Below are 10503 nucleotides of genomic sequence, written 5' to 3'. Positions count from 1 at the left end.
GAAGTAGATCTGAATTGAAAATTTAATATTCAGGAAAGTCATATTGTGATAGTTTGAGTCAATTTTTTTAAATTTATCTTTTTGAAATATCGAGTCTTCTGTCAATTGGACTTTGAACATACTCGTTTGGATCTGGCAGACTATCTCTGTGTTGGGCAGAATAAATTTTTCTGGAAAGATAATGTCTTCATCATTCCGGGGAATTCGATGGACTTTTTGGAAGACTTGGGTAATTATATTAAGAAACTACAATTCATCATCTAATTGAATAGGAAAATGGCATGTGTTACACGGTCGAACTGTTAATGCCCAGCCCGTAATTTTGCCGTCAACTCGGTGAAGTCTCAAGAGACTAACTTCACGTTCCTAAAATGATGCGTTTCGCAGCCTTGTACTACAATTTATCATTACACGGCAGAGAACCCAATATGCGCGCGTAATTTGAATTTCATCCAAGCTGACATATCTAATGTTGTAACTTTTGCACGGCAAAATTCATATTTCTTCTTATATATTAAAGGAGAGGATATTAGGGATATTGTATCGTTTGAAAAATTGTCATAATCGATTAATCATTTATTTTTTCTAGATTTCATTGTTTAAATATCTATTTACAATGCGATACTGATCATCCGGTGATTTTTGTTCTGTCATTGAATTAAAGATAGCAAATGATAATTTGCGAATGTGTTGCTAGTTGATAAAGTGCTAGTTGATGAATATATGAGGAATATCTAAAATCGTTTCGATTTATGTCGAGATATTGTTTCTTAAATCGAAGCATTGCAATCGTTGGAATCCAAGCTTTATTTTTCTTGTGTTATATCGACTTATTAATGACCCACAAAGTCAGAAAATGCAATGCAATGCTATTTTTTAATCGTGTCCGTTCGTGGGCATGTATGTGGTATCTTTTAAATTTCATTGGACGCTCTAGTATCTGTGAAATAAAATCATTTTCTTCGAACCTAAGCATTGCTATTAATTTTAAGGCCCGGGTGGACTATCTATCGAACGTCGACTTTTGTTTAAATTTTATCTTTTTAACTTCAAATACAGTAAAATTTGGGATCAATTTTGTGTCGCGGGAAGCACTTGAATGGACATGAAAACAATGAAAAAAAAGAGGAAAAATTATTGAAGGGCGCTAAAGATCGATATTATTTAAAAGGGATTTACCAAGTTTGCTGAAAAATAATAAAAAATACGTAGCTTACTGTTGCATCTAGCTGTCATTCAATTTTCTGGAGAGCAATGGTACGCTGCGTAATTTTTATTATTTTTTTGTAAACTTGGTTGATCGCTTTTGAACAATATCGCTTTTTAGCGTCCTTCAGTAATTTTTTCTCTTTTTTTTCATTATTTTTTTATAGCCGTTCGAGTAGCTCCCGCAACACAAATTTGATCCCAAATGTTAATGTATTTTAGGCTAAAAAGATAAAATTTAAACAAAAGATGACATTCGATAGATAGTCCACCAGGCCCTTAATCTAATCTATTTATTAATTTCGAAAAATTTAGTTTAGTGCAAAATGATTTTTTAAAGATAATTGTAGAAAAAATGTATTGAAACACTTGAATGGTTTTAAAAATTAATATTAGTATCAATACATCATAAAAATTGTTGAAAATCTATCTTTTGGAAATATTTGAATTATGGGACTGTCGCCAATAATTTTGCTTTAATTGCATTTTATTAGAACTTAAAATGTGTCAATAAAGTATTTCCATAAGATTTTATCGAAATTTCAAAATTATTGCAAACAACCGTTTTGAAGCGTATTACTAATTTATTAGGAAAATTAACTACAATATTTGTAATGATATGGCAATTCTCCACTTATTTAAAAAGTATATTTTTCATGTAATATGTATATTTTTTATGAATTTAATAAAATTTTGAATAATAGTAATAAATAACGTGTGGCCAAGAAAAATAATAAAAAAATCTACAAAATATATGCATACCATATATCCGACAGCAGTGTAAGCAATTCACAATAAATCAGAAACACAATCCATGGGTTTTTTAAAATTTTTCCTATGTATTTGTGTACACGATAAAAGGGAATAGTCGCGACTGATCAATTGTGTTTGTATCGTTAAAAATAAAATATCACATCTGAGGGTTCGCACGAAGCAATCTATTACGGTTCAAATTGCTGCTTAGCATTTGAAATTATTTCAATACCTAGTTAGAGAGAAATTCGTGGTATAGACTCTAATGATATGACATCGACGAGATGAGACATCGTTTGTCGAAGGGCCCCAACTGCATGTGACAGTTATCGAAATTACACGGAGTCTAATGCATCCCAGGTGGGGAATTCTCATCGTTATTTTACTCCAGTGTTCGGTAGGAAGTGATGAAGTCACTGCGAAATTCACTGGAGACTATTTCGACCGCCTCATAATTCGACAAATCGTCGCTTTTGGATGCTGGAGTGCTGAAGGTATTGGTCTTCAGAAGAAACTAAAGGGAATTAAAGCGAAAATTAAAATTTCTTACAGAGACTCTGGAATTTTCGAGATCACTGATGAAAGATGGCCGGTACCTGTCGTACATCTCTATTCAGAACAATTTGGACATGCAGAGAATTTTGAAAGTGCATTATTATAAATTGGGAATATTTCTGGACTTGGATTGCTCAGGGAGTGAAACAATATTTCATCAGGTGCAGACGATCTTTTCTTTATTCATCCGAAAGTCTCAATAATTAATCGGTTTTGAATATGAATTTATACTTCTTCGCCATTCGTTCATTTGTTCAAGGAATTGAGACATCAATAACAAATTGAAAAAGCAAATTATGATATAGATTCCAATTAACGTGTTAGAAAAGATAATGAAATATATGGGAATAAAGCTCCAGTCACAATTGCATTTTATTCGTTTTTCACTCTAAGTTTAAATGGTGATGATAAATTAACATGTTTTATTTTACAGTTTCAAAGTCAACACTTACGTCACAATGAGTCATATTTTTGGCTGATGCTCACGATCAAGTCCGAGCTGCCCAAATATTTTGAACATCTTCCTTTGAATATCGCAACGGAGATGACAGCAGCATTGAGGACACCTGATGGAGAACACACACTTTACGATGTTTACAATCCTAGTTATCGACATGGAGGCAACTTAAATGTCACTCTCATGGGATACTGGAATGTTGAAAATGGTTTAAACATTCAGTTGACGCAGTATAAATACAAACGCCGTGGTAATCTTTACGGTCTTGGTCTCAATGCCTCGATTGCAGTGAGAAAATTTATGTTTTTAGAATTGCAAATCAAATTGCCCACATGCTTTTCAAACATTTCTTTCTTATAAATTAGGTATAAGAACTCTTTACAGTATATTTTTATTTTTTTCTAGGTAGCGAAATATAATTGTGTTTTTTTAGAAATGTTATCTCTGAAAAATCAGAATTTTTGCAATTTTCTTGCAGTTTTCAATAACTTTGTATTTTAAAAAAGATTTTTAAGGGGAAATTTCATGGATTACATCGGACTATTGATATTTTTAGTTAGGATCACTAGTTTTTCATGGGGAATTGGTGGATGTTTTTTTTCAGATTGATCATCCAACAGTTCCTGACTATGAAACCTACATTCACAATCCAATAAATCCTCATTACGACACGATGCATCGATATAATTTCGCTCTAACTCGACAACTGAGAGATTACTACAATTTCACGTAAGTCTGGAAAACAATTTTCTTCAGTAGAGGAGTATTGTAATTTTTGAAATTTAAGTTTTATATTTTTCATGTTACGTTGACGCATTATGTCCTAAAAAGTCCGAAAATGCAGTTTTTGGAGTGTGCCTGTCACTCTGTATGTTTGTGTGTGGCAATTTTCTCAAAATTCTGCTCCGATTGGAAGCTAATGGATCCGTGAAATTAGATCATTTTCTTTCTCATACACAACTATTACTGAGAGCTATACCGCTATATACTAATTAAAATTTAATTCAGTTGTCGTTTTCCGCCGAGAATATGAATTTCTGATGATATAAACATACAATGAAAATATAAATTTTGAATTTTTTAATTTTCGAGTCCTTAAAGTCAATTTTACAATAAGATTTAATCGAACTTTTAAGATACTTATAAACGACTATTCGGAAGAATATTCCTAATTTATTAGAAAAAAAAGTAGAGCAGTAGTTCGTCATTTGTTTAACAATATTTACATAATTATCAATTCGCAGAAATCCAAAATCATCAAAAATTCAATCTGAATAAATTCAATATGCTACCTGAAAAATTTATACAGAAAAAAAGGATAAAGAAAATTTCCTGACATATTCCTTAGATTTTTCCGCTTCTCTAATTTTAATTATTCCTAAACAAGACAGAATGAATTTATCGAGGGGCACAACATGGGGGTACCTAATCAACGGATCGTTCAATGGAATAATTGGAGACATGATTAAAGGAATTGTTGATTTTGGTGCGACACCTTTTCAATTTAAACCTGAAAGAATAGATGTTATTGAATACACCGTCCAAGGGTGGTTGGCAAGGTGGTTTATCAACAATAAATTAAAATTTATAAGCAATTCTCGTATTTTATAATGATATTTCGCACTGGATTTAGGCCCTGCATTCTCTTCCGTCATCCAAAGAAGAATAATTTGAGCAATCCCTTCCTCAAACCCTTCGAGATGAAACTCTGGTACTGGATCGCAGTATTTGGTGTTATACTCTGGGGTTTTCTCTATTTAACTGTGAAAATAGAAAATAAATTTGATCCTCGAACACCTAGTAACACTCTTGATACTCACCCAGCATCGGAAACGATACTAATAGCTGCTGCAGCCATCTGCCAACAAGGTAATCAGAGTTTGGAGTCTTCCGTATTGTTGATGAATAACGTCATAAATTGTACACTATTTTTTATGTCCAATGGTTTTCCGCGGATTTTCTCCCTCCAGCTATTCTTAACAACTGTCTCTATCCAATTATTTTTCTATGAATTTCCTATATTGTCTTTAACTTTAAAATAAACTATATTGTCTTTAACTCTGGAGCAAAGTGCTAAACCAGGATAAGTGCCTTTTTTCGACGCCGGCTTTTCGCTAATATCTTAAAATTTAAGGCAGATAACGATTTGTTAATTATATCGTTTTGTACCTCTCATCCTTCTCTATAAAAAAGGTTCTTATGAAAAATTCCCGTAGTTGCTTCGATACCGAGATATCAGCTAAAAACTGGCCTCGAAAAAAATGCTTTCAAATATTTTGGAAAGGGAGGAAACAACGAACAAATTTTCCATACAAAAATTATGGCGTTTTAGAGGGGCATTTATTGCCTTTATCATGCTGCGGTTTCAAATTCATGCTTGCAGGATGGACCGCGTAGAGGTCCATTATTTCTGGATGAAATTTTTTGTTCTCGCCTGCACCCCTTCCCAGATATTGAGATGCATTTCTTTAAATGTGACGCCCTGTGTGGATAAAAATATTTAAAAGATAGTTAATTAATCTTTTTTAGAAAAAAGCTATTATGTAAATATATGTGTGGAAATTTTTTTGAATTAATTGTGATTGGTTGAAAAAAATTTAGGATTGAGTGATGGTCCTCGTTGTTATTCTGGACGCATTACCTTCTTATCTCTCTTCTTCTGGGGTCTCTTGCTGTATCAGTTCTACTCTGCCAGCATCGTAGGATCATTGTTATCAGAAACATCCAATTGGATAACAACGCTGCAGGATATCGTCGACAGCAATCTGGAAGTTGGGATTGAAGATATGGCATACAACCACGATTTTTTCGCAGTATGTCGTATTCGTATGGACTGAGAGAAAAATGACTCCTGCTTAGTAAATTTCCGTCTGCCAAACATATTTACCGACCATAAGCCAATGCATATAAATTTACTGGCACTTGCATTTTAGATATGTGGATTTTTGTGGAGTTCATGATTTCTTTCATTTCGTACACAGAAAGAAAAATCTAATCAAAATTACCAGAAAATTACCGTAAATTCCACGATTTATTGCGTCAAAAATAAAATAAGTTATTTCAAAAATTTTTCCCAGTAATTGAGAAATTCTAGGGAACACAGAATTTTTCTTTAAAAAAAAGCATGTAATTGTCATTTAATTTCATCCGAATAAATAAAATTACATGACAATTTTGTACTTTTTCCACTGATCAACTTGAGAAATTACTGAACGTTCCAAGTTTATTTTCTTCCATTCCTGTAAGACTATCGAAGAATAGATTTGTTCTTCTGGATTTCCTGAATTCCCTCATCATTTTTACTGAATATTTCTCTCCGTGTGCCCTAAATAACAAGTCCTAAAGTGAGGCGTTACTATTTTGGGAAAATCGGAGCCTATCGAATTATCGAATAACGAAATTGATGAATGATTATGTGGATTTAAGACATCAACAGATCCTGTCGTCCTGGAGCTTTACCGTAAGAAAATAGCAGTCAGCCCGAAGCGGAAGGCAGAGCCATATTTCTCAGCTGAGGAAGGTATTAAACTGATGCAGAAGGGTGGCTTTGCCTTTCAAGTGGATGTCGCCACAGCTTACAAATTCATCGAAGAAACCTTCACTGATGACGAGATTTGTGACCTAGTTGAGATTCAGCTAATGGCACCGAAACACACGGCCACTGGAACAGCAAAACATTCTCCATTCAAGAAGATGATTACTTATGGGTAATTGTTTTTTTTTTAATCTAGCAGATGCGCTGAGAAAGAAATATATTTTTTATGAATATCCATGTACTTAAGAGGAATATTTGATCATTTATTTTTATGTTTTTCCAGTCGAGTCTTTTCCAAGAGATCTCACTAGTTTTCAATTACAACAATGATATCCCTCTCGAAGATGATGATGTTAATTACAACTTTGAGTGAATCCTCTCCGTAAATAATAAGATGTATAAAACTTGACAATTTTTCAAATAACAATGCTGGAAATTAATAACCATCGGAGGAATCCTCTCAAGGTGCTATCAAGCGTGATCATCCTCGAGGACTTGATCATGATAATGAAAATCTAATCAGGATCGTCTCTGATAACGCGGCTGGAGAACTAGAACGTTCGACACGTAAATATTTCTGCCAAATAAATCCACATGGAAAAAAGAATATGTTCTCTCAGTGTATGCACCGATGAAATTTCAAATGCAATTTTTACACATGCATTGAAAATTTATTAGACAAATTTAGGAATATTTACTCAATGTTATGTAATTTTTAGTGGAATTATTCTGGTAAAATTTCTACTTGTCAGTGCGACATATTTGTAGTGTCAATTGCAATAATTTTGTGGATAAATTTCTCACGGTGAATTAATTAATTGAATAATTGCCTTTTAGATTGCGACTCGTGATGGAGCGAGGTACACCCCAGCGTTTGCTAAACATTTGGATGCATCGGAGGCCCCGATGTCCAGAGAGTCATAAAGCAAATCCTCTTCCCGTCGTCCTAACCGAATTCAGTCCTGCTTTATTTCTTCTCACCAGTGGTATCATGTTTGCAATGATGATGATGACTATTGAGATGTTTTTCTTGCGTTATTTACATCCATCAAATCTAAAATCTGAAGATGAGGTTGACTCTGTCGCGACAGTCGACAGTGGAATCGACAAGATTTACATTGATGATCCAGACAGATAAACTGGGTTGAAGTTGAAAAGCTCCTGTTTGGGTGAGAAATCAATTTCAATTTATTTCGCGAATTGTAGAGCCGACTAGTCATTTTTTTAAAGGTATGTAACTGCTTTTTTCAGGACTGTTCCCAACAAAGGAATTCGAACTGGTGTTTTAGCAAATTAATAGAAATTATAACCACATTAATAATATTCACATTTATAATTATCAGATTGTTATCGTGATCATATTTGCATGTTGTTTCATATGCAATATTAATCCGAAGAAATTTCGAATTCTTGATTTTTCCTTCAAATCATTTATTTCACTAAAATTCAGATTTGAAAAACGGATGAAGAGTTCTTGGTTTTTCATAGAATTTTAAATACAAGATTCAATAAAATGGAAACAAATTGATATGTCGACACTATTATTACGACATTAATTAAAAATTTGTATTTTTCCTCATCACATTAAAACCAATAACCGGTAACTCCATATTTTCATGAAGAAAGAAATCAATGATCGCAGTGTTTAGGTGATCACTGAGTGATTTAATTAGTTAGCAGTGCCTGCAATGAAACTGCCATTTGTACACAACCAATTGGATTATCACATAAATAAATTTAATCCGCAATTCTCAATTGTCCGATGACAAACGGAAGAGAGAGTTCGTATCCCTGACAAATTCATTGCGTAACTGAGGCCCAGGTAGTCATGAACTTCCGGCGGAAGGGCAATGACACTTGATAACCACCCCCTAATAGCTATCGTTCGGAATCGATCTATCATTTCTAAATTTTCTTGAATCACGGATATGTCGAATGACAGCCTGAAGGTCGTTATTTGCATAAAATATCACATAGGCATCGAAATTTGTACTTCACATACACGCATCTACATTTCCTCAGGAAAATCATAACCGGAGATTTAACACAACGTCACATGAAAGAGTGATTTTTCATGTAAAATCCTAGAGGATTTAAAATTTCAGGAATTTAGGCCATGGCAAAATCATTAGAATGTCTCTTCATCCTTGTGAGATTATTTCAGAAGATGTCGATAATTCATTTTCCGACAAAATTCTGAATGATTATTTTATTAGAGAGCACAATCAGTCACAATGGTGGGAGAAAGAATGATCTGAGATGTTTTGAATGTCGAGGTAGACGGGGGGTTCCCCCTGCAGATGATTTCTTCTCTCAGAAAAAAAAAGCATTTTTCGCCCGTTATTTTTAAACCTCTCACCGTCATTACAAAGACATTAATGGTTTTGACATTTTGGTATATTACCTCCAAAAATGAAATTATTTTGAATCTGTCGGTGTTCTGTAACAGTTAAAAAAAATATTAAGAAATATTTATTATAAAAAACGAAAATATCGGGTGTCTCCTGCTTTATCAGCACAAGCTTCGATACAGTTGGTAAAGACAATTTCCGTTGAAGTGATGTTCGGTTGGTAAATTTTCCTCATTCCTGATCGATAATTAATTACCAACTAGTTCTTCTTGCAATATTTAAAACCCAAATATTCCAGGGGGAATTAGTTACTAGAAAGCAATCGATTCGAGATATTATTCATGATTAAAATAAATAGTTTCCTGGAACAAATTAATTCAAATTAGTTGAAATTCTGTGACACTGTGCCAGTTTCGATATTCACAATATCGTATGCCCCGACAATTCACGCTCTGACCTTTTTGCGCTATGAAGTTTCTAAGAGTATGGCTCAACCGCTATTTTTCGTTTTTGTATTAACTTTAATTTGAGAAAGTAAAGTGTTTACTGCAAAAAAAAGGGTTTACATGATAATTATTTTACATAAGTGGAAACACTAGTATTATTAGAGCAAAGGAATTTATTCCATATTTCATGTCAATGTAGTTGACGATGGAAATTATTCCCAACCCATAATTTTCCCTTCTTTCGGATCTGCGAAAATTCTTTAAAAAACGATAATAGATTTCAGATTCGTTCTTTTAGTGTAGATTGAATATAATATATTTAGAAACGTGATATTCAGAATAACCAGGCCGTATCTGCAACATGACCGACATAAGAATAACATTATGATTTTATTAATTAATTAATTTATTTTATCTCTTTTTTTTTAACTATTTATTTTTATAGATGTTAATAAATTATTTTTGTATTAAAGTAACATGAAAAAGTGGGTTCATCTATTGAAAACTAAAAATGTTCTCACATTAAGTTCACAATGTTGAATTCATGTAATGGCGGAGCTGCTAATTACATTTAATTCTCATCGATTGCAGTTAATCCTTCCAATGTAATTGTTATGTCAGGGAAAAACAATAATACAACTCCTTAGACATCAGCAAAGTCATGGAATGTATTTTTATTTCACTTTCCATAACGAAAATAAAAAAATGAAAGGTCGAGAGAAATGAATACACCGACCTCGCAACTAGTAAAAAATCATTAATTACTTTCTTTTTTCGATAAAATTGAAAAGAATCCCGAATGAAACATCTCCAGTGGGAAAAACGAGGCCACATCCGCAAGTGGGTCGAGAGTGCGATCTGGAAACGGTGTTGGCAGAAGTTGAACGATTTCTAACAGTACATGCCCTCAGCCATGTAAATACTCCAGAGTACACAACTTCTCAATTACATACCAAAAGGATCAACAAAGGAATCAATGTGGTAATCCAGCATTGCGGAGATAACCCGCCTTCAGACGCTCCACAGACCGCAAACAGAGATCTACCAAGACAATCGAAGATGTAATTTCCTCTGCAAGGTCGTCACGCTTAATTACACACGATTGCTGAGGAAGCTATTATCAACATCCAGATTCCAGCGCATCTCCAACAATTACATCAGTCACTCGGTGGAAACTCACATTTTTCTATTCAAACATAT

The 10503-nt window shown here is 33.5% G+C and overlaps 1 protein-coding gene across 1 annotated transcript; it reads left to right on the top strand.

Moving 5' to 3' along the window:
• Positions 1–1970: 1970 nt before the first annotated feature.
• LOC105262663 (glutamate receptor-like) lies at positions 1971–7897 on the top strand. The gene is made up of 10 exons (XM_011298361.1): positions 1971–2453; positions 2512–2675; positions 2948–3259; positions 3576–3700; positions 4363–4530; positions 4605–4840; positions 5573–5784; positions 6398–6678; positions 7344–7675; positions 7758–7897. Exons 1-9 carry the CDS (start codon positions 2309–2311, stop codon positions 7642–7644), a joined length of 1944 nt encoding a protein of 647 aa, XP_011296663.1. The 5' UTR covers positions 1971–2308; the 3' UTR covers positions 7645–7675; positions 7758–7897.
• The last annotated feature ends 2606 nt before the right edge of the window (positions 7898–10503 follow it).

The sequence above is a fragment of the Fopius arisanus genome, unplaced genomic scaffold (genome assembly GCF_000806365.1).
Source record: "Fopius arisanus strain USDA-PBARC FA_bdor unplaced genomic scaffold, ASM80636v1 scaffold00010, whole genome shotgun sequence".
In the NCBI taxonomy this organism is placed as follows: Eukaryota; Metazoa; Arthropoda; class Insecta; order Hymenoptera; family Braconidae; genus Fopius; species Fopius arisanus.
Note: the sequence above shows the minus strand (reverse complement) of the source record. Positions and strands in the feature narration are given on the sequence as shown.

Bases quoted from the DNA above. Each gene is read 5' to 3' on its own strand.
- LOC105262663 (XM_011298361.1), top strand. From the start codon at position 2,309: ATGCATCCCAGGTGGGGAATTCTCATCGTTATTTTACTCCAGTGTTCG. The intron at 2,676-2,947 runs GTGCAGACGATC...TTTATTTTACAG, and splicing joins GTGAAACAATATTTCATCAG to TTTCAAAGTCAACACTTACG. The intron at 4,531-4,604 runs GTGGTTTATCAA...CACTGGATTTAG, and splicing joins GTCCAAGGGTGGTTGGCAAG to GCCCTGCATTCTCTTCCGTC.